This window comes from Trichosurus vulpecula, chromosome 5 (assembly GCF_011100635.1).
Source record: "Trichosurus vulpecula isolate mTriVul1 chromosome 5, mTriVul1.pri, whole genome shotgun sequence".
Lineage (NCBI taxonomy): Eukaryota > Metazoa > Chordata > Mammalia > Diprotodontia > Phalangeridae > Trichosurus > Trichosurus vulpecula.
In genome coordinates, this window is record NC_050577.1 from 14,474,243 (window position 1) to 14,498,423 (window position 24,181).

The following is a 24,181-nucleotide window of genomic DNA, read 5'->3' on the forward strand; positions in this document are numbered from 1 at the left end:
CATCTTTTGCCTCCTTTTGTATCCCCAGAACTTAGTACAGTGCCTGGCACACAGTGGGTACTTAGTAAACGTCTAATGATGGATTGAAATCATCTTTCATGTTTGTGGATGAAGTGAGCCGACAAGGAAAGCAGTTTGGAAAGGGCATTGGCCCTAAATCCAGAGGACTTGAGATTCAAAATTTGCCTCTGGCACTTAACTAAGGCAAGACAATTCACTTTTATGGGCCTGCAAAACAAGAGGAGGAGTGAACTAGATGGCCCCTGAGGCCCCTTGCAGCTATAACTATCATCCCAAGCACCCTGAGCTCATTCCCTGCTACAGTCCTCCTGCATGGCTGCTTTCCCTTATGGAATCTCCAGCCCCTTTTAAGTCTTAGCTCAAATACCACCTCCTATATCAGGTCTTTTCAGATTGCACCCCACCCTCTTGCAAATTGTTCATGCATTTCCACTAAAAATTTTTGTTTTTTATCTGTGTATATGTTTTTCCACCAAACAGGCACAGAAGCTGCCTGAGGGCAGGAACCATCTTGTATTTCTCTTTTGTGTCCTCGGTACCAAGCACAGTGCCTGACACATAGCAGCTGTTTAATACATTCTTGCTGAATGGAGGAAAGAAGCCAAGAGCACAAGTCCCCAAAGTAGAAAACCTGTCCAGACCACAGCAACACATGACCCATTTCCCTTCCTCTAAAAATTATTGTGAGTTGAGATGATTACTCCCCCAGCTTCATGCCCACTCTTGGGACCCTGACGCAAGTTTGCATGCAAAAGAGGATTCCAAATACCAATCCCCTTGCATAGCAAATATGGGAAGAATCTCATATTAAATATTATTTTTGGGTAATGAAGTCCTTACCAGAACTTTATCATAGATTTTATCTCTAACAGTGATGGCAATATTTTCCAAGTCATCTTCAGTGATTTCATCCACTCGCCGGAAAGAAGATAGACGCCGTTTTCTGTACACACGGCCTTTACCCTAGAAAACAATCAGATACATCAGGCCTCTCTGACAGAGAAGCATCCAGAGGCTTTAAAAACACAAACTACCCCAGCTGTATTCTACTGCTTCTGTCTCTATACACATGGTCAGAGAGAGCTAGGAAACACACCTGCAAAGCTTCTAGCATCTACCAAGTCCACCCAGGTGATGGGGCATTGGGAGTCAGAGGACCCTTCCTCCAAGGCAGTCATGTGGCATAGAATGCTGGGCCTGGAGTCAGGAAGAGCCAAGCTCAAGTTCAGCCTCAGATGTTTTCTAGCTGGGCAACACTGGACAAATCTTAACCTTATCTATAAAATGGAGATAACAGCACCTACCTCACGGGTTATTGTAGGAATCAAATGACATAATATGTGTACAGATCTCTACAAATCTTAAAGCACTACAGAAATGCTAGCTAATCTTCTTCAAGTCCTGGCTTTTCTGCTTACAATCTGCATAACCCTGAGTGAACCACAGCCTTTCTCTCAGACTCAGTTTCCTGATCTGTAGAATGAGAACATTGGGAAAAATAGACATCTGAGGTCCCTTTCTGCTCTCAGCTCTATCTCACTTCCAAAGCACAGTTAGCCCTGGACCTCTGACAAATGCAACGTGCACCAGTAATTAGTTGATCTCAAGGTCTTGAAACTCCACATCCTTCTCCTCGGCTGTCCGTTCTGTTTTCCACGCAGCTCAGTTTAGATAAAAGACTATACTCGTGGCCTAACCACTGAGGTCAGGGGTAAGCACACAGGAGTAAGAAACATACTCCACTCATTTTCTTCCGCCTCCTGAAAGCACATAGGTCCTCTTCAAAGTTTGTGGACACTGTGAAGTTTTCCACAGCAAACTTCTCCGGAGGCCGGGCACTGCGGGTGGGGTTGGTGCGGCGAGTTATCTGTCCCTCCGAAAAAGCCCGCCTCGCTGGTTTCTTTTTCTGGAATGGAGAGAAAGAAGGGCCCCTGATGAATCACTTCTGGACCCCCCTCAGAACTGATTCCGTTAACTGGGGACAGAAAATAAGACTTCCACTTACATAAGTTGGGCTCGGCGTCTGGACCGGGAACAGGTCTGGGAGAGAATGCAGTTCTGCCAGCAGCTGGGCAAGCTAAGGCAGAAAGGAGAAAAAGGGTCACTGCTTGGGTCTGCCTTCCCACAAAGTGGGTTCTGTTCAAGATCAGATCCATTTTCCAGCCCTGCAAAGCACCCAAGGAACACCCGGACTTTTTAACACTGATTTCTTTACATAACTTAAAAAGTGTGCCACACACATCAAACCCCAACAAAGACAATGCATCTATTTACAATATTCCAGTGACAAACATAATACCAAAGGTATTCATCCCCAGGATGAAACTGACATATTCCTGAAATTTACACATGAGTGAAACTGACATGCTAATCCTCTTTAAGTCAGTGGAGAACAAAGGATTCTCATGTTTCACAAACCAATTTCTGGAATGACATCCTTGACTAACTTTCAGAGAGTGAACACATCAAAGAAACTCCACTGACTTTTTCTCTGAATGTTGTTTGTTACTTCAGTGTTTATATACATATTTTATCATATATCTATACATCTTATGCTTATGTAAAAAAATGCAAATATAGTTCTTTGCATATAACACATTACATACAATATACATATAATACATGAATATGAGGTGTATTATACCTATATACATGACACTGCATACATACATGATACATGCACACATTACATATATACATTGATATATACATGTGTGATATATATACATGCACACACAAGATATATGGGTGTGTATGTGCTTGTGTGTCTATACACACAGACCTACATATATTCATTCATTCATTGGAGGGAGAGCATGTAGTGTCCAAACCAGGGGTTTCATCCGAGTGGGAGATCCCTACTGAGATAGCTCCTTCCCAACAATGCAGATCTGTAAGGTTGAGAGTCAAGGGTGCCGAGTTCAGATCCTAGCTTTTGACATACTGCTTCCCCTTTCTTGGCCTCAGCTTCTACTGCAAAATGAGGGTGTTTAACCACATAACCTCTAAGGTTGCTTTTGGCTCTAAAATCTGAAATCCTCTGTTCATCGCCAGGGTCTCATGATGAACATGGACTCAACTCTGCCCATGAAGGGAAAGCCTAGCAGGCTTGGTTTCTCCACCTACGGAGGCAAAAGCACTCCCAATGAAACCGAGTCTGTCCAGGGAGGGATGTCTCTTACCATGGCTTTGTTCTCCTTGATGTTCATGGCCCTTTTGAGCAGAGCGTCTGAATCGGCCTTGGAGTCATCCTCAGATTCAGAGGTCGACCCTTCCGTGGCTCTCTTCCCTGGTCTACCATTTTTCTTTCTTCCCAAGGCCTTTGGATTTTCACTCTCATCAAAATGTAAGCTAGAAAAGGATGGCTCGGAAAACCTGGTTTTTATATCTGCTTTATTCTTTGTGGGGAACTGGAAGGCAACCCGAAGACCAAAGCTGTTTCTTCTGGAGGCAGTCTTTGTTTCGGCCTCCTCTTCCTCTTCTTCCTCCTCCTCTTCACTGCCTACAGGCCTGTCTCCAGCATCTTCATCACTCATGTCTGACTCTGTGAGCTAATAAAGGGAAGAACAGAAAACCCGTCTATTATCTGCCAACAGGAAACAAACACACCTCTAGAAAGATTCAGTGGTAAAAAATTTCCATTATAAGCAATCAGTAAACATTTATTAAGGGCCTACTATGTGCCCAGCACTGGGAATATACAAAAAGAGGCAAAGAGAGTTTACAATCTAATTGGGGAGACAATGCAAAACAAATACATACAAAGCAAGTTATTCTACAGGACACAGAGGAAATAATTAACAGAAGGAAAACCCTGGCATTAGTCAGTGGATGGAATTTGTGAGACTGAAGGAATAACCTAAATGTTAACTAGCTCCCACAGACCAAGAAGCCCCCTACCTCATATATACCAAGCACTGAGCAAATGTCAGTTATCATCATCAAGCGTTTTCTGCAAATTTTATTGCTAGAAAGAAAAAAATACTCAAACTTGGAAATGAGTGGTTGGTTCCTTGGTCCTTGGCTCCTATTGTCCTCTGAGAACTTCCGGAAGCTGGATTCTTAATGCGGGGGGGGGAGTGTACCCCAAAGGGGGAGGGAGTAGGGATGCCTGCTAACTGTGTAGTCTTCAGGTCTGGCCAAGCTGGAGAGCAATGTTCATTGGAAGACACCATGTTTGATGATGGGGGAAGGGGAAGGAAGAGGCATTTTTATAGTGCCAGGTACTGGGGTTTTGGTTTTTTGGGGTTTTTTTTTTAAACAAATCTCTAATTTGAAGAGAAGGTGACAACTACAGGAGAGCAGCCAAGATAATTAGAGGTATTGGAAACCATGTTATAGACCTGTTTGAAAGAACTGACAGTGTTCATCCCTGTGTGGGAGAAGACTTTAGGAGCCTGAACGGTAACTTTAGCAATCAGAGGTCATCACCTCAGAGTAAACGATGGAGAGGGTGTTAGTAAATATCTAGTCCAATCCCCTAATTTTAGAGATGAAGAGTCCGAGGTCCAAAGAAATAGAAAAGAGGCAGCTTTAGGGCAGAGATTTAAGTCTCCGTAGCCCTAGGGCCTTGCACTTAAATAAATCCACCTTATACTGGTTAAGCGACTTGCATTAAGTCATGCGAAGAACTGAAATCTCAACCCAGGTCCTCCAGTCCTTCAGTGTTTTTAAGATGCTGTCACACTCCTCAAGGCAAATATACTTTTAAAGTTTCAGAGGGATTTAAAGATGGAAATTCCTGGGAGGCAGATTTCATTTCCATGTAGGAAAACTTCTTTGGGCCAAACCTGGACCAGAAGACTCCCGAGGGTACGTGTCTCAACATCCTGAGAGGTCCAAAGGGAGGCTGGGCTGATGGGTGGAGAGTATGAAAGGAAGTCTTGTTATGGAGAGGCAGGTGGGATAGGCCAGAGGAAAACCCTTTGAAAAGGCTACCTGTAAATGGGACTTGTGGTTATGGGTCTCACTTAAGACCAGAACCAAAAGGTCAAGTTAAACAGGAAGCCTTCCCAAATGGGGATTTTTCCTTCTACAGGGAAGGTAGTTCACATCTGTCTTTCCAGGTAAGGAAATACCAAACCACTTCAAACCAGACTTCCAACAGCTCTTCACACATCTGGCAATGAAGCAAAGGGACTTGTTTACCCCAAGCTGGGATGGGAGAGAAATAAAAATAGGTCAAAAGGGGTTAGAAAAATGTGGATGAATTCATTGCTGAATTAAGGGATCTAAGGGGCCACAGTCCCAAATTTTGCTCTGAAAGCATGGGGTAATACATATGCTCCTTGAGGGCAGAAAATGTTTAGTTTGAGGTCCCTGGCACCTAAAACATACAGCAGGAATGTACTCCAACATCCTTCCCAGCTCTAGGCTTATGATTCTATGAGCAAAAACTCGAACAAAACAGTGTAAAGAAACAACTACTGGATTGGATTAACAGGCCATAAATTTGGACCTGGAAGGGACCTCGGAAACCATTTGGTACAAACCTCACTCTACTGATGAGGAAATTGAGGCCCACAGGAGTTAAGTGAGTTCACACGAGTTGCTGAGCTGGGATTTGAATCCAGCTCCTTCAAATCCAAAGCACACCGCCACTCACAGCCAGGCACCATCCTACTTTGAGACTTTTAATTAATTAAAAAAAACCTGAGGGATAAGGGAGGAATTAAAAATCTTTTGTAAATAAAGAATACTTTTACTGGGGGAAAAAACCAGGAGAAATCCTGAAAGTGTTGGACAGGTTAGTTACCATTAGCTCTGGGTGACCATTCAGCTCGCTCTGGGTAAATCCTGTAAAATCCTCTGTCTCTGAGTCAGTATCTTCAGTGAAAATCCTTCGAAGCTCATCAGTGATATACTTGGAATGAAAATGCACATCCTAAAACCAGCAGGTTAAAAAAATCCGTTAACCCCACCAAATTCAGACAGTTTTATTTAAAGCAACTAGAACAAAGTCACATTCAAATTCACTTCCTGGTAGATTTACAACTTCCAGTGAAATAGGCTGGTCCTGTCAGAGACCGGAATCTGCTTTTATCAGCATAAACGTGGAACCAGAAAAACCAAAGGGAAAGGACGACACTCAATCAACCTCGAGGCTGACGTCCCCTTTCCTCCTCCAGTAACCCTTAGGAGGCCCTCTCTTTAGGTACCTACCTCCAAAGCTCAAGCCCAAAGGGTGCTATTACAAGCAGGACATTTCAGGTCAGAAATGACTTACTTCCTTCTGCATCTGCTGCAGCCCAAGTCAAGGGTTTCCTGATTGGAAAAAGGAAGCCATGACAATCTTCAAGCCTACCACCTCCATAGCCCCAGGGACGTTTCTCTTAGATGTTGGGAGAAGCTTTCAGCAAGCTACACTTACTTGGGTCTAAACGGCATCTTTCTAACACCGAGACTGATTTTTTTCCTTCCAAAAAAGCAAAGTTCAGGAAAAAAAAAAAACACTTATTTTCTTGACACCTCTTAAAAGAAGGAGGGGAATGGTTGAGGCAGACAATGGCAAAATGAGAGTAGGTATCAAAAGACCTTAGTTCAAGTCCTGGTACCTATTTGATCTTAGCCCTGTCCCATCCTTAGCCTCAATTTCTTCATCTGTTAAATTAGGTTAATTAGACTTATCTAGAACCATCCCACAGTTTCAATTTTGAGCAATTTAAAGCTGAAAGAGACTTTCAATCTTTCAGAGGCTCCCCCTTTTAGGACCTGCCTCAAAATTATCCCAGACGTCCCAGTCGGCTCAGCCTGGGTGAAGGGCAGCCAGGATGGGGGCTTAGGGCCAATGCTTGGGGAGCTGCTGGTGCTGATCCTGCCTTCATTTCCTAAGCTCTGTATATATGTGTTACCTTAGAATGGAAGCCCTTTGAAGGCAGGTACCGTCCCATCTCTGTCCTCCTATCCCTGACACCTCTGCACAGCTCCTGGCCCAGAGTAAATATTTTTAAAATGTTTGATTGATGTAGCTGCCTTTTCAAAGCCAGGCACATTTCACCCAGGCTAATGTTGGCTTCCCACGTTTTCCTTTAGAGTCTGGATCTTGGCACCATACACCTGGACCTCAGAAATCATCCAGCCCAACCTCATTTCGTAGGAGAGAATCCTGACTGGCCCAAGGGTAAGTGACAAGAGCTAGGCCCCAGGCCCAGGAAGATCTTTGGTTTCTTCTATCCACAGGAGATGCAGAAATGACTCTTGGGCAGCCACATGTGACTCAGTGTCTTTACCTTACCTCCTCCTCCACATTCTGCCCTTCGACAACTGTCATGTATTATTTCATATTTAGATAAGTCTCTGGAGACAAATAGAGGCGATGACAAAAAAAAAAACTGCCAAGGAAGCAGGTAGGGGGAGGATGGGAATGTTTTCAGCATGGGTCCCTTTAAGCTTAAGAACAGACTCGATGAATTACTGTGTACAACTGTAAGGCATCTTCAATTACTCCACTCCTGGGCCATAATAACCGCGGTGCAGCTGCCAAGGGAGTAACTGGCAAAAAGGAAGCTATGTGAAAATGCTCATTCTGGCCGGTGTCGGAGGAGATCCGAGCTGGCCCTCTTGGGGCCAACTGCCCAGGAATGGGAGCTCAGGTGGGCCCAGTCTGTCAGCAGAGTGAAGGACACCAGTCCGCATCAGGGCCAACTGCAGCCAACCTGGGCCGCAGAGGGGCAGGAGGCCAGAGGGTGGTTTTCTCCATAAACAGAACTTGTACACGGCATCCTCGCTGCCTGTGGGCAGCTGAAGAGCCTGATTGGCCTTCTAACAGGTCCCCAGCTGCCTCCGGTGAATAATCCTGGAGGACAGAATGAGTGAAAGAATCTGAATTCAAGAGGGGCCCTGAGAAGGTGGTGGGAGCCAAGATAGCACATCACATCACGATGCTGGGAGGCCCAGAGGCCTGGAAAAGTCTCCAGCCTTGGTCAGAGGCACTCAGGCTGCCCTACACTCCCTCACAAGCAGAAGAATTTTGCTTTCCCTGGGGTAAATCTCTATTTAGATAGCTACTGCAAATCACTGGCAGAAAAATGGGACACAGTGAGTTGGAAGGGTCCTCAGAGGTCACCTAATCACCCAGAGTAGCCAATCCAATACCACAATGGTCAGCTACGGTCACTCTAAAGGAGGAACTCTATTCCCAATACCCCAATTAAAGTCAGCCCTTCCAGGTCTCCTGACCCCCAACAAGGGAATGGGTAATAAGGTAGCCTGATACCTCCTGTGATTAGAGAGTCGCAGTATTGCAACAAACTATGATTGATCTGGAAATAAGCAGCATAGAAGACAGAAGAAGTCACTACCCAAGGACAGGTCCCAATTCTGACCTGGAGCATCCACCTCAGGTCATGGGAGGAACGAAGGACTGCTCCTGCCCGTCCTCAAAGGCTTATGACCTCACTGAAGAAGCAAGACCACAGGCAGGCATGCAGATGGCCTAGGCTGAAGATAAGCCCCCCATTTTGGAGAAATTGATCTACTGGCTAATTAACTAATGATGTGAAATTATGCAGATGAGAAGAATCAAGAAGACAAGGAAATGTCCCAAGTGCCAAGACTGACCCAGGAGACAGGCAATTAGCCAACTGTTGTTGACGAAGAACCAGCTGCTAGTGCTGCCTGCCCCAGATCCCCTATTTATTTTGTGGGAAGCAGCACAATGTAATTGAGAGCTGGCCTCAGAACCAGGAAGACCTGGATTCCAATCCTGCCTCTGATACATGCTGCTGTGTGACCCTCTCACAGTGCCTTAAACAAATCTCTCAAACTATAACCAGGGGCCAATATCAGTGACATCATACATGCACTTCAAAAGAATGTGTTTTGTATACCCTTATCTAATACATGTTGTCTCCCCATAAGACAGAGACTCCTTGAGGGAAGATACCAGTTCTTTCTGTCTTTGGATCTCCAGGGCCTGGTCCAAGGTCAATAACCCATGGCTCATGCTCAATAACTGATTCATCTCCCAGTCACTTGTTCTCTTCAACACCCACATAGAGGGTTGGAGACTGCCATCTAGTGCACCCCTCTTCTTTTACAGATGAGGAAAGCAAGAGATGGGGATCCACTTCCCAAGGTCATGACCCAAGGCAAGATGGCAGGCTCTCATCCAAGTGTAATCTCTTGAAGGGTATGGGGGCCTTGTCCCATGGACCTTAGTATTCCCTCCTTGCCCTCCCCCAAAGCCTTACACAAAGCTGGTGTTTGAGGAAGGTTTCTTGGACATCTGAATGAATGGTGAGGTTAGTCCAGGAACTTATTAAACCACTGTTCCCATCAAGTTGGCATGAAACAGTTGGTGTATTTTTCAGAGTAACTCAATTCACAAGAAAGAGTCATTTACTCACCTGTCAAGATCTGGCCCCGAAATGAGGAACTTGAATTTATGGGGCATAAGTGACTTTTTTTTTCCTGGCCAAATGTTCTATTAGACACATAGTACATAAAAGCCGTTTGAGGCTCTGCAGAAGGGCCTGGCAACAAGGTGGTTGTTATTCCCTAAAAGGAACTCTCAAGCAAAACCCTACACAAGGAACCACAGTATCGGAAGGCAAACACCGGGCTGGCCACAGGCAACGTCCCAAGACTTCCACACTGGGCCTCAAAGGGGGTTAAGGAAAGACTCCAAGGCAGGCCCAGGATTTGAGAAGGGGCACTCTTACTGAAATACCATCTGTCTGGGATTATGACAGGCCCAGTAGGCTGCCAGGAAAAATCCCCGCTGTTCCACATAAGGTGGGGAGATATCACTCAGGGCAAATGTGCGATAGATGGGCAGTTTTCTATTGCCCTTTCAAGTCTGAAGCTGGGGTGCCACCACACAGACATCTACTAGCTTTGTCTGTGTTGTGATTCTAAGTTCACCAACACTTGGGGGACGCTGGGGGGGGGGGGGAAGGGGAAAGTGCATATTCAGGACAATCTCTAATACCCCCCACAGATGAGCCCACAGAAACCCAGATACATACAATGAGAAGCAAGGGTTAAAATGATGGCAGGCCTTATAGGACCCTCAGTAAATAAAGCCTAATCACATACAGCAGGATATTCTGCTTAATAAGGCAGAGAACGACATTCATACACTTTAGATTCTCAACTCTGACGAGCCTTCCCCTGTGAGATGAACACCACAGGTACTACTGCTGCCATTTAGACCTAGTTAAAGTACGATGCAAAAAGTCAACTCGATTCAGTGAAAACTTATTAAGTGTCCACTATGGGCAAGGCTGTGGAGCCACAGAGATTGACTGATACCAGGGGCAGGACCCAAGCCCAGCCCTCGGATCAGCTATCCCAAGCTGCCTCTCTCCAACACACAGAATTCAGAGGCACCAGGCAGCCAATGCTGCTTACCTGTAACTAACAATCCCATCCACATGGGCCTAGGAAAGTTTTAATTTACAGCAGAGAGTCGGGAATAAGGAAGAGAAGGCAGTCTTATGCTACCCTAACAGCAAACCCTATCTGCCCCTCCCTTCTCAAAGCCCTAGCTTGTGTGTTCTACAGATGAGTCTTCAAGGGAGTCGCCACATCCAGAGACACGTCCCTCTCGCTGTAACTACTCTTTGGCTTGCCTGGGCCTCAGCACAATCTGCTAGGCTGCAATCATCACAGTGGGGTGGGCCCTTTCCTTTAACTACATGGGAGGACCTGAATCGAAGCTCAAGGCAGGTTCGCGTTCTTGAGGCAGCGAGGAGAATGGATTTCATCCTAGAAGGTCATTCTCTGAGGGGTGGCGAGTCTATCAAGAACTCCCCCCCAAAAAAGGATTGAAAAAGCAAAAGCTACAGGGAAGGGTCACTTGTGTGTGCATTCAAACACATCTCCTTTCACTCTACAATAAAGCAACGGCTCAAAAGAAACACGAGATGTGTAAACTGAAAGTCATCTCCACTCCAAACGTTCACGTGGACTATTTGTGCCTGATCTGTGGTAGAGCCTTGTGAGCTGATGTTGGTCTGATCAGCCAGTGAGACACGCTGTACCTTGGCCCCAACACAGCGATGCCTTTTTGGTTCTCTTCAAGGACGAAGGACAACAACTGATTAAGAAGGTCACCCAACCTGGAGCAGCCCTGAAATCAAGGCCATTTGTAAACCAAGCCTCAGACAGCAATGCCTGCTCCTTACCTTTTTTCCTGGCTCTGGGGAGTCAAAACTCTCTTCCAGGTACAGTGTTTCCATGGGAACACCATCTCCAAACCCAAAAAAATCTTCCTCATCACTGGGGGCGTTGAAAACGTCAGCCACCTCTTCAGGTATCTGTTTGGGATTCAAAAGAGACAGAATGATAAAAGTAATGACTGGCAAGGCCACGGGGAGGAGATGAAAGTGAGCTCCCCCTTTCATAGACCCATCAACACACCATTTGCTCTTACAAAGATGCATTCGCCAAGAAGAGCCCCACTCCTCTGACTGAGGGATGTGAGGCATCTGATCACATACGCATGTAGTAAGTGCAATGGGGCAAAGGGGGGGGGGCTGGGCAGGCTTTGGTAAAATTCCAGAGACATGTCCCTCTCACCATCACACAGAATGATGAGGCAATCTTCCTATAGAAGCAATTTTCCATTTGCAGGCTAAAAAAAGACACTCCAAGGACACATAAGCCTCAGTTTCTGGAAATCTGATTATCACTGGCTCTACCTAATTTAACCATGATCAGAACATTCTGAGGCTTGATGCTTGGACTCTGGAGTCCAAGGGGGTGGGCTGAAGGCCCTGGCAGGTGAGGGTCAGACCTCCCATCCTAGCTCTGCTCTTCTTATCTGTGTGACCCTATGCATTGGTAACTAAGGTGGGACTTTCTTACTATTTTAGAATGATAAATTAATTAAGTCTCTTTGATAGAATCTTACTAGGTGCTAAACCCCAGGGCCACACCCTTTTATTACTAGGTACAAAGCCCCAGGCTGGTTAGCAAACTAGATGGCTAGTTTGAGAAAGGCGGGAAGCACCCAGAGCCCTAAGGGGAGTTGCTAAAACCAGAGCCAATAGTAGGAGCCTAAGTTCTGGTCGTTCAGATGATGTTTGATGAGGGCCAAACACTGTATAAAGAGAGAACAGAGCTATTTGCTTGAGGCTCTCACTCCTGTAGGAGTGTTGGCATGGGACTCTGGGCAGCCACTGTAAGAACCTCCCGACTTGTCAACCCAGATGTGGATGGTTTCTTGGTAACTATGAATTGTATTTGGTCTGTTTGTAACATGTGTTTGTAATCTGTATTTGCTCTGAAGTTCAGGGTGCTGGCTTCTTCCTCTGAACTAAGTGAATGATGTTTGTATGCTGGATTAAAGTAAGCTTGTTAACCCCTTAACATTGCTTTCCTTAGTAAAGCAGATCAAAAGAACCTGTGCTGGCAGCATTCTTGTTGTTGGGCTTGTGTTGGTCTTTCACCCCCACAGCAGCTGCTAGCCAAATTGTTGCAACACCCTGACCAATCCTTCCCCATGGCTGGACAACAGCTTTCTCATCTATAAAAAGAGGGGATTGGTCTTGATAACTCTAGATCAGGATGCTACCTGGTCCCTCCAGGCTAGCACTTTCCCCTCCAAGGGTACCTTTTATCTCCTCTCTATGTATTTGGACCTATCTGGTATATATCTTCTCCATTCGAAAGTAAGCTGCCTGAGGGCAGGCTCTTTTTGCTCTTTTCTTTGGCTCTCCAGCACTTAACCAAGTGCCTACGACGAGGATGAAGTCTTAATAAATGCTTGGGGTTTGATTTCTCAAATCCTATAATCCTCACTAAAAACACCACCTGGGGGGAGGGGGGAGAGAAGCAGCTTTTCTATAGTGCCGGGCACTGGCTAAGTGCTCTACAAACAGGATCTCCTTTGGTCCTGTGACAACCCTGAGAAGTAGGTGCTGCTATTATCCCCATTTTGAGTTGAAAAAAATCTGAGGCAAAGGGGATTAAGTAACTTGCCCAGGGTCACACAGCTATTAAGAGTCAGAGGCAGGATTTGCACTCAGGTCTTCCTGACTCCAAGCCCACTGCTCTATCCACTGAACCACCTAGCTGCCAGTTAGAGAGCACACAAGCTTCAGATCTTGGGTCATGATTTAGATCTAGGCACCTAGTTCAATCTCCTTCATTCTACATTGGAAGACACTGAAGCCTTGCTCAAGGTACCACAACTAATACTACCTGGCCCTGGAAAAGAGGAGCCTTCCTTTACCTGAAGGGCTGTCACATGGGGCACAGTCCCAGAGCTGGCAGGGACGTCGGAAGCAGAGGACCTGGACCCAAAAATCCCTTTGGAGACTCACTGGCTGGGCCACCCCGGGCTCAACTGAATCACATCTTTAAAATGACGGGGCTGGAGATGACGACTTCTTGGGTCCCTGGCAGCCTAGATGTGAGATTCCGTCACCCCCATTCAGCTTCGAACTCAGGGGAGAGACTGGGGAGCCATAGACGGAGGCTGCTTTGGAGAAAACCTCACTCAAGAACTGTCCAAAGTAGAATGGGCTGCCTTTGGAAGCCATGGGCGCTAGGGGGCGCCATAGTGCACAGAGTGCCAGGTCTGGAGTCAGGAATACTCATCTTTCTCTGACACTTACTAGCTGTGTGACAAGTCACACGGGCAAGTCACTTCACCCTGTTTGCCTCAGTTTCCTCATCTGTAAAATGAGCTGGAGAAGGAAATGGCAAACCACTCCCATATCTCTGCCAAGAAAACCCCAAAGGGGGTCAACGAAGAGTCAGACACGAGGTTTTTAAACCAAAGGGGATGACTGTTCACATGGCACGATCATAGCTTTAGAATGGAAAGGTCCTTAGAGGGACATCCAGGCCACCTCATTTTATAAAGAATGGTGGTTAAGTGGCAAAGGATGAGCTGGAAGATTTCTGAGGTCTCTTCCTGAAATTCTGTGATTCTATGAATCAGAATTTGGAATCCAAGAACATAGCTTTGCATCTCTGTTCCGATGGCTATGACTTGAGGCAAGGCTCTTCTCTGGGCCTCGGTTTCCTCACTGGCAAACATGATGCAGCAAACCCGGAGGATTCCCCCAGAAGGTCCCTCCCGGACCTCCAGCTACAACCCTCTAAATCTTTTCCATTTTCCTGACACTGTCCTGAGAGTCTTCAGAGCTGCCAGGATGAAAATCTTCCCCTTCCAGCCCACGAGAAAGGGTTAAGACCAGCACATTCCCAGCTTTAATGACTTAATGGAAGAGCATCCAAGGGGCCGTGTGAGCCTCGGGTCTATGAATACACCGGCTCTTCCAGGGACCCCTGCATTAGCCCCTGAGTTATTGTGCAGACAAGCTCGCTACTGCTGTGACTGCTGTATGCCCAACTAATTTCTCCTTCTCCGGCTATTACTTCTGAATCTGCACCAGAGGGGCCATTATGGGGGTGTAATTACCGATTAGGAACAAAAGGGAAAAAAAATATACTTTCCCAGTGGAAGGCTTATTTTTTTTCAACCTCTTTGCATTCTTGGGGTAGGTAGGGGCTCTGATTAAAGTAACTTGTGTGAAGGAACTTCAAAAGACCTTAAAAAATAAAGGGGAGTTTGAGACACCTCCCCCCATTCCAGCCTTATTTTTTTTCAAGCCTCTCATTAAAATGTTCAGAAGCCCCCCCCCCACCCCCACTCCCACCCCAGTCAAGCAAAGGATTTCATTTAACAAGCAAAGAAGGCAGATTTGTGTAAGGTAGACAGACACACTCAAAGAAGACTCCTACATAAGACGCCCTGTGTTAACATCAGCTCCTCACCCCCCAACCCCCCAGTTGGACAACGCACACTGTTCTTGGCACCGAGATCTGTCCTGTTCCCTCCCATCCATCTCCTGGAGCAGGATGTTTAGATTTAGTCACCCCTGGGCCTTGATGAACAGTCTAGACACAAAGCTCAACGGATTCTTGATCCAGCAGGGGCGAAAGGAGACGGCCATCATGGACTGACCCACTGGAGTCAGGAAGAGTAAAGTGTTAGAGCTGGAAGGCCATCTAGTCCAACCCCTTCCTTTTACAGATGAGGAACCCGAGGCCCAGAAAGGGTCCATGATAGGAAAGGTCACAGAGAGGACAGAGCTGAGGTTGGAATCTAGGTCCTCAAGGGCATGCCTGCAATTTCCCCTCTCTCCCTCCACCCCAACGAACCCCAGTGGCTCCCACTCCCATCATCTGTCCAGCCTTCTTCCTCGGCTACAGCACTCCAAGCTCACTCCACACACCAGATGAAGGCTCCATCTCTGGCCCATCCCTCAAGTGTATGGCCCACAAGTGCTTCCTTGTTCATGAAACCTTTCCTGCCTCCCCCTGCCAGCTGTCTTGATCCATATTCTGCACAGATCCACAGGCGTGTACATGCTTTCTACGCCCCTGAGGCCGGGACCTATTCTCTTTTGTCTTTGTATTCTTTCCCTAAACACAGTTCTTGGCACACATAAGGCACTTAATAAATGCTTGCTGATTAACTGATGGGCCCTATATCCACTGCACTTTCCATTATTCCAGGTTGCCTCTCAGATCTGAGCTCTTCACCTCAGCTTCCCCATCTGTAAAACGGGGATACTACTCCCTTGTAGAATCTACCTCCACAGAGCTTTTGTGAGATTTCAATGAAAGAAATCTATAAGGTGTTTTACAAACCATGACCAGTCCATGTACAAACCTCAGCTATGAGGATTATGATCCCAATGGGGAAATGCTCTCCTCTCTCTGAGGTGTGTAGGAATGGGGAAGTTCATCCTGTGTCCCACAATGCTTACTGCAGATCAAGCCCACATCCAGCTACTCTCTGGGGCTCAGCTCTCTGGTCCCCCAAGAAGGTCGCCAACACCAACCTTGCTAAAGTTCCTGCTCACTTCTCAGTGCCTTTTGAAAATTCCAAGAGCAAGGATTTCTGGGCTCAGTATGGCTGGGACCTGCATCTGTGTCTAGGAGACAATCCCAACTCTTCACCTTGACCATTTAGTCCCATCTCAAACTGGCACCTGCTTCCAATTTATTCCAAGTCCTTCTGATCAAGTCAAAGCTCGCTGCTTTCTCTCCCCCAGTACAACATGCCCTCTTGCACCACCACCTTGGCACCAACTGTGCCAAGCCCAAAATGCTCTCAGAATTACTCAATTTCAGACTTGGAAGGGACCTCAATGGCCACCTACTCTAACATTCTCCTTGGAGAGATGGAAAAAAAAGAACTGAGACCAAGGCAGCATTAGCAACTTGCCCAAGGTCGTGCCCAGAGAATCAAAGAACTTGAGAGCCAACTCAGTCCCCCAGAGACCTGAAAGGCGTCTCTGTAAGACACCCACTAAGTGCTAGTCCAGCTTCTGCTTGGCCTCTTAGAATCCTTGGGTCAGTTCAGGGGTCTGCCCCCCTCCTTGGGGCCTTCCCTGATTCCCCAGTACTTAACGCTGTCTCTTTCTAAAGATCCCTGGACTTCCCTTTTATATGCCATGCTCCTCTCTCCCACAGCAGACTATCCATTCCTTGAGGACAGGAGAGCTGCCTTCTATCTTTTGTCTCAGTTTCTCCAGCCCCCAAGCAGCGCCTGGCACAGAGCAAGGGGCTTATAAAAATGCCATTGAATTAAAAAGTCTCATCCCTTAAGTGAGGAATAAAAAGGCCCCAAGCTATTACTAATGCATGGACAACCAGGAACCTTGGAAACCGGACAAGTCGTTAAAACTGTTTATCAGTAACTCCCTGATGTCAAAAAGACTCTTATGAAAGGCGCTCTCTGACACATCCTGGAAAGAAGCACCTTGTTAACAGCTTATATTCCCTCATAAATGAAAAATGCCAGCTCTGTCTATACACACCCAAATGTGCCAGCTTCAAGGTATAGGAAGTGAGTCAGTTCTCTCCGAGTTGGAAAGTCCAGAAAATATGGCCCCCTCAGTAGTGGAAGACCAAACACACACAAGGGCTGCCTGTTGAGAAGGTTCTGGGAATGATCCAGAGTCAGGAAATCCAAAGCACACGCCAACCCTTTGGAAAGAGAAATACCAAGACCAAGCCCGCTTAGAAAGATTCTAAATGAAGTCCATTAATATGCAACATGATGGCATTTTTCCTGATGGACAAGTTGGCAAGGCTCCTCTGATCATGGCGGCACAGAATGCCCCAAGGCCACGCAGATGACTTTGGAAGGGAAGGAGCCCCTCTGTGAAAGACAGCCCTCCTTTGGTCCACTGGAGACCAAAGTGAGGGGTCTTCCCAGTCACAAGAGCTCAGGGGTCAAGGGGGTCTCAGGCCATTACACGGTCCGATCAACACTTCATAACATACCTGGACATCATAGCTGACCCATCAAACTTACCTTCATAACATACCTGGCCAAATGTCCATCTACTAGCTATGGGACCCTGGGCAAGCCCCTTCTTTGTGTTTTGTTTCCTCATCTCTAAATTGAGGTTGTACCTGGTGTCCTTTTACGAGCCCATGATTTACACGAAGTCCATGAGATGTCGTCGTCATCCCCCCCACCCCCCACCCCAGAAGCATCATAGATTCCCTCTTTTGTCCTAAAGCACTAAATCTGGTGCCATGATTACGTCACCAAGGGAAGTATGTTTGGTTTGGTGTGGGGGGGGGGGAATTCCTTTATTTAACACAAGTACCTCCATTTTAGGAAGGCCACCGATAACATGACCAGGCCTCGAGCTCTATGAGAAGGGATGGGGTGAAGGAAAGCACTGTCTCCTAAAGATTTATTAAGTCTATTCACCTCCACGCCAGGGGGCCGAGCCTGGAGCCATGGGGGTGGTTATCACAAAGGGGTGAATCCAGGCCTGACTAAGTAGAGGTCCAGAGCTCCCTTTTTCATGGACATCTTCCCAAAAAGGCCTGGAGGGGATGCACTCACAGAAAGCCAAATCTGGGTGTGTAGTGCACCAGAAGTCCTGTCCAGGATTCTATGATCCAATGACCTCCAATGAAGTGGTGGCCCACTGGCTTCAGGCCAGCTCTGTGTTAGGAAGCATTTCTTCTTTGCAACTTTTACCCATCATTCTTCCTCCTACCCTCAGGGGCACAACTTCCAATCCCTCCACCAGGAATTAGGGGCTTTAGAACACCAGAAGTGACATCTCTGTCGCTTTCTCTTCAGGAGAACAAACATCCCCAGGGCATCTCCAATTAAAGCTGGGAGTAGTGGGAATGAAGGGCAGCCAACTGCAGGGACCTCAGGGGCCATCTTGTCCACCCCAAGAAGCTCCTCCAGGACATCCTCCACAAATCCTGCCTGTCTATAAGGAGGCCTGTACAAGCTGGGTTCAGAGTAGATGGAAGAGACAAGAAGGCTCCAGCAAGAAATAAAAAATCAAAAGCTTTGAGAAAAGATAAATCTGGAAAACTCTTCAAATTGACTTCCGATACACAGCAATAGAGATTGGTCTAACACTCCATACAATAAACACAAAATGGATGCAGCAGAATGGCTGAGCCACTGAGTTCATCTTGGATCAGGGCCTGGCTTTGAAGAGGCCCGGTGAGCGGAGCTCAGAAGGGAAAAGGAAGAAAGGAAGGGAATGAACTGGGTCTCCACTAGGGAAGAGGGTTGAGAACCAACAGTCGGCAGGTATGGAGGATCAAGTGAGAGCTTTCTGAGGATGGGGGAGACCGGGGCATATCTGTAGGTAGCAGGGAAGAAGCCAGTAGATTGTAAACTTCTCGAGGACAGGGACTTTTTTTCTTTTCTTTCTTTGTATTCCTAGCACTTCCTTTCCCCCATCTTGCCCAGGAGGGGAGCAGGTTCTGAGAGGCTAAAACAGCTGCTAAGAGGCCAAGCTAGGATTTGAACCCGGATCTCTCCTGACTCTGAGACCATTGCTCTGTCTACCATCCCCCCCCTTGCCGTCCCCTTATTTTACAGATGAGGAAACAGAGGCCTTGTCACCAACTTGCATCCAGTCCAAGATACTGGAAGGGAGGGCTGGCCATTTGTCCAGCACCACGTCCTTCCCCAGGGGGTGATGGGGCAGGTGGAGGGGAAAGGGGGCACCCCAGAACACCAGGACCCTTTCACTCTTCCCCAAGACAGAAAGCATTCAGGGAGCTGGATGGATGGCCATCATCCAAGCACCAATGCTTACCTTTGCTCCCCCAGTGCCAAAGAACGCACTCTATAGATGTGTATGTACAACTGTGAAAGGCATTAAGGGGAAAAGGGAAAAAAAGAGCAAATATATAAATCTCCTGGATCCCAGGACCAAGGACACTGACGTCTTGTCCCAGCGGCAGACTTTCCTGGAGCGGATCTGCCCGAGACCTTTGAAATGGCCATGCCAAAGACCACGGAAGCTCTGAAGACACCGAGCCTTCAGAACTCCTGCCTGCTGGGCCCAGGCTGCTAAAGACACCTGGCTGCTGGCCCCAATTAATATAATATACACAGTGCTTCAATGTGTAGGCCATTTCTTATTCCTACTTATAGAAGGAATAAGGGCGACTATTTTGTACAAAGAAGTCTATTAAGGCCGTCCAAGCAGTCTCCCCCAGGTGTTTTTGGCTGGCAGTGTTAAAAGGCAGATTCTCAAACCCTTTTTCTAAAAGCTGCCTGAGAGGGTATTCCACTTGAAACACTCTCATGCAAGCTCTGAGCAGCCTTTTTTTAAAAGACCCTAATAAGCTCCTTGCTGAGAAGTCAGAGAAGATGTAAATTAAGCTGGTTAACAATTATAAAGTATCTCTTTTACTCATCTGAGTTTTCCTAGATGCTTTTAAGGGGAAAAAAATTCCAATTCAACTCAGCATATCTTTATTCAGCAGCAAAATGTGTAAGGCACTATACTGTGCAGTCCTAGCCCTGAATGGGCCAGAAAGCATCGATTTTAAAGTGGATCCTAATTAGGAAATGTTGCTAATACGAGGTCATAGTTAGAAAGCGCTGCTTTGCAAACCTCACGGCTCTATAGAAATGCTAGCTATTATTAAGATGTCAGCTTTTCATTGTTCATGGTCCCTTAGGGAATCCCAGAGCTGGTCCTCAGAATTAGGCTCATAGCACCCCAGGAACATAGATTTCGAGATGGACTAGACTATCAACGGTCTATCATTTACTCCTTCATTGTATAGTTAAAGAAGCTGATGGGCAGGTAGATGAAGTCACACAAAGAATAAATGTCAGAACCAGGATTTGAACTCAGGTCTTTGCACTGTCACACCTCAGCTCAGTAAGTTTTGTGTTAAGCATCTGATGTGTGAAGAGGACTGTGACAGATGCTGAGAAAGACACAGGGCTTAGGAAAAAAATCTAGTCCTTGCCTCAAAGGGCTCACGGTCTATAGGGGGATAAGGTATAAACCCAGATAACTATATTGTATGATAGGGCATGAGTGTCCTGAGCTAGATTAAAATGCAATTGGGAAATACCAGACAAAATGAAGAAATAGAACATAAGTAATGTTAATGTGTGGTTTCCTAAGTCAATATGCAGCCACAGTTTAGTGGCCCCATTTCTAGTGAGTTAGAGGGGCACCAGAAAAGTGCAAGGGTATGGTCTGAGTTAAGCACAAAAACGTTACCAGTCAATGAGATCAACACGGGCATCATTAAGGAGGTGGCACTGAAGGATGGGTAGGAATTCACAGGAGAACACTCCAGAGAGAGGAAACAGGCAGGAAAGCACAGGGCTTATTCAGACGGCAGGAACACCTGCAATGGCCTCTAGATCTGAATGGGCTCTTAGAGCTTACTGGTTCTAACTCCTTAGTTTACAGATAAGGAAAGGCCATCCCTGAGGCGGGGCCTGCCCAAGATCACCCAGAGGGTCCAGTCAACAGCAAGGCTGGGGATCAAACTCAGGGACCCTACACCTTTCCCCTGTACCTCAAGCTACTACAAATGAGAATGAAGGCAAAGGAAGGATGGTACACACTAGAGAGCCTTAACTCCAGGCAAAAAGACAGAGAGAGAGATAGGAGAGAGAGATAGGGGGGAGAGGGGGAGAGAGAGGGAAAGAGAGGGGGGGGAGAGAGAGAGAGGAAGGGAGGGAGAGACAGACAGAGAGAGAGAGGAGAGAGAAGAAAAAGATAGAGATAGGAGACAGAAAGAGAGATAGGGAGGGTGAGACAGAGAGACAGAGAGATAGAAGAGATAGAGACGAAAGAGAGGGGAGGGAAGGGGGGAGAATGGGGGAGGGGGAGAGTAAGAGAGGGGGAGAGGGAGGGAGGGAGGGGGAGGGAGAGGGAGAGGAGAGAGAGAGAGAGAGAGAGAGAGAGAGAGAGAGAGAGAGAGAGAGATAGAGAGAGAGAGAGAGAACATACCCAGAGCTTCAAGCAACATCATATAAGGCTCAGTGAGCTTAGGGGATTTATTTATCCAAGGTCAAACTGTAGAGTGGAAAAAGCTTAGTCACAGAACCTGAGTTCAAATCCCAGGTCTGCTATGTATATCTATATGGCCTTGGACAATTCACTTGAACCTCTCTGCCTCAGTCCCCTCTCCTGTAAAATAATGATGAGCTATCCTCTAAGGTCCCTCCAGCTCAAAACAGATGATCTTATGATGACTGCACCCAGGGTAGTCCCACTCCTGCCACAGGTAGGTAGTAAAGGGGATAGAGACTGGACCTGGCAGTCAGGAAGATGAGTGTATTACTTTAAAAATACCTTCTCAGCATGATGTGACTGTTAGCTGGTCAGTGAAACATGGGCCATGACCAGGTCCGTCTAATTCTACCACCTCCCATCTCCCAAAATCCTTGCCATCTCCCAAAGTCTGAGGAATATTTACCTCTGAGGATGCTGGGATTTCACAGTTCACCTGTGGCCCAGTGGCAAATGCTAAGAACATCAGCCCATTGAGACCAGGACCCCTAGTGGAGCAGCTAGCCCAAAAGAGGGGCCTCATAAACGCTTGGTGATGGGTTAATTTTACATGCACAAATCTTCTATCCCAAAAGAACATAGGCCCCTTGAGAGCAGGTTTGGTTCTATCCCCTGAACCTAGCACAGTACTGTAGGCCCTTAAATGTTTTTCAATGAAAGGGAAGGGAATAAGTATGTAGCACCTACTACATGCTAAGGAACTATGTGCCTACATTGTGCTAAGCAATTTACAATGATTATCTCATTTGACCCTCACAACAAGCTTGGAAGACAGATGGTGGTGTTATCCTCACAACCCCCAAGGTCAAAAGCAGAGACCTCCAAGGCTGGGAGGCAAAGAGGCCTAGGATTCCAAACAAGTCTGAATTTCTCAGGTACCTTCCGAGGTTAGATGCACAGAGACAGCCAGGTGACAGAAAAACAAAGCAGTTAGGTTGTGGGCCAGCTGTGTCTGACTCTGCGACCCTGTGGGACCATACTGTACATGGGGTTTTCTTGGCAAAGATACAGGGGTGATCTGAGTTTCCTTCTCCAATGGATTAAGGCAAACAGAGTTAAGTGATCTGCCAAAGGTCACCATCACACCATAAAGGCAGGGGGGCAGCAGGCACAATCCTCTGGGAACACAGACTCTTCCATTCTATGGATTCCGAATCCAATCCCCCATGGACTGGTGGAATTCCAAGGCAGAAGGAGCCAGGGAAGCCTGTGGTTCCCAGTTCCCAATCTCTCTTCTCCTTCCTCTTCCCAACCCCCAGGATGAGCTTTAATGGTTTTCTTTCCTCAGCTATTTGCTTTCTGAGGAAACCGCATCTTCAGTCTTTTGGACAAACTCAGTTCACCCAGCGTCTCTGCTGGACACTAGGCACAAAGAGAAAAATGACAACCCACCCTGCCCTCACAAGGCTTATGAAAACCACAGCTCACTTGAGCTCAGAGCTGGCCAGGCTATGGTAATGCCCCTTTCTTTCCACAAATCTCATTCTAGTTTTATTTAAACACACTCATGGAATGTGAGAGTTGGAAGGATCACCAGGGGTCTCCAGCACGATCCATGCTGGAAAAGAACCAGAATCACAGCTGGATGGGACCCTGGAACTCATTTACAGAGAAGAAAACTGACATTCAGAGTGGGCATGATGGGGTGCCCATTCTTAGACCCCAATTCCAAGATCACATTTCTCCCCAGCCTCAAAACACTATGCCAGACAGTTTTCTCCCCAGCCCAAGGACACTATGCCAAGCAGTAACTCCTGAGCGGGTCCCAGTAAGACAAACTACCTTTCCCCACAATTACTCATGAGTGGGCCCAGTAAAACAAACTATCTTTCCCCATCACAAGAACAGGCTGACTTCTAAAGAAATTCTCTTTTAAAAACAGGACTATCTTGTAATCACAGAACTGTCATGTATTGATTCCCAAAGTTACCATGTTCAATCCTCTCAAAGCTATCTTGCTACAGACATAATAGACCAAAAATACACCCCTGAGAAACCCCTTCCTCTGGCTTCCAGTAATGAATGACGCCAATGACCAAGGCAGTAAGTTATCGCCTAATTAGCATATCTGCTAGATAATCCACTACTTTTCCTATGTAAACTTTAGCATCATTCCTGTTAAGAGGCAAGTACCTTAGGGAGCTCTGCCCACCATACTGGCATTACAATAAACCTTTGCCACCTTGATTTAAAGAATGCTCAAGCCTGTGAATTTATTCCAGACAGCCCCATCCAGTACTCCAGTCTCTGGGGGGTCCCTGAACCCCTTACACCGAATCAGGGAGAGGAAGTACTAGTCTATGAAGGGGAGGAGCTTCATCCACGAATTAGCCTCCCACTCCTGATATGGTCACTAAGGGTTACCATCATCTTTGTCCCAGCCCACCAAGCCATTCTCCACTCACTGGAATTGTGGAGAATAAATGGCTTTCACTGAAAGGATGAGCAGGGTACATTTCCACTAGAAAAATGACCCTAATCTGTGCTGCCCATCAATTCTTTAAAACACCTGATTTTACATGTGGCAATTTGTTCCAAATGGTAAAGAGTGTGTTGGCTGGGATCTGCACAAAAAGTTTATTCAACGTATTTGAGAAAGGAAGGATGGAGGGAATGGGGGAAAGGGGGGAGACGGGACGGGGAAGACAGGAGAAGAGGGAGGAGGAAGAAAGAGAAGGGGGGGAGACAGGAAGAGAGAGAAGAGGGAAGGAGGAGGAGAGGTGGGAAAGACAGAAGAGTCAGGAGGAGGAAGAAGTGGGGTGAGAGAGAAGAGGGGGAGAGAGAGAAGAGGAAGGGAAGGGGGAGAGAGAAAAGAGGAAGGAGAAGGAAGAGAAAGAGAGAAGGGGGAAAGATGGAAGGGAAGG

At 46.8% G+C, this 24,181-nt stretch overlaps 1 protein-coding gene across 2 annotated transcripts in view; it reads right to left on the bottom strand.

Moving 5' to 3' along the window:
• The window catches only part of CDCA7L (cell division cycle associated 7 like), a 29,901-nt gene that overhangs the window by 3,777 nt on the left and 1,943 nt on the right, over positions 1-24,181 (bottom strand). For both annotated transcript variants that reach the window (XR_005010467.1, XM_036759768.1), the window contains exons 2-7: positions 11,151-11,282; positions 5,777-5,905; positions 3,204-3,572; positions 2,027-2,098; positions 1,760-1,927; positions 862-984 (exon numbers count right to left, since the gene is read on the bottom strand). Coding sequence is in view for 1 of the 2 variants with exons in the window: in XM_036759768.1 (XP_036615663.1) it covers positions 862-984; positions 1,760-1,927; positions 2,027-2,098; positions 3,204-3,572; positions 5,777-5,905; positions 11,151-11,282 (993 nt within the window). In the remaining variant the exon portion in view is untranslated. The remainder of the gene's footprint in view (positions 1-861; positions 985-1,759; positions 1,928-2,026; positions 2,099-3,203; positions 3,573-5,776; positions 5,906-11,150; positions 11,283-24,181) is intronic.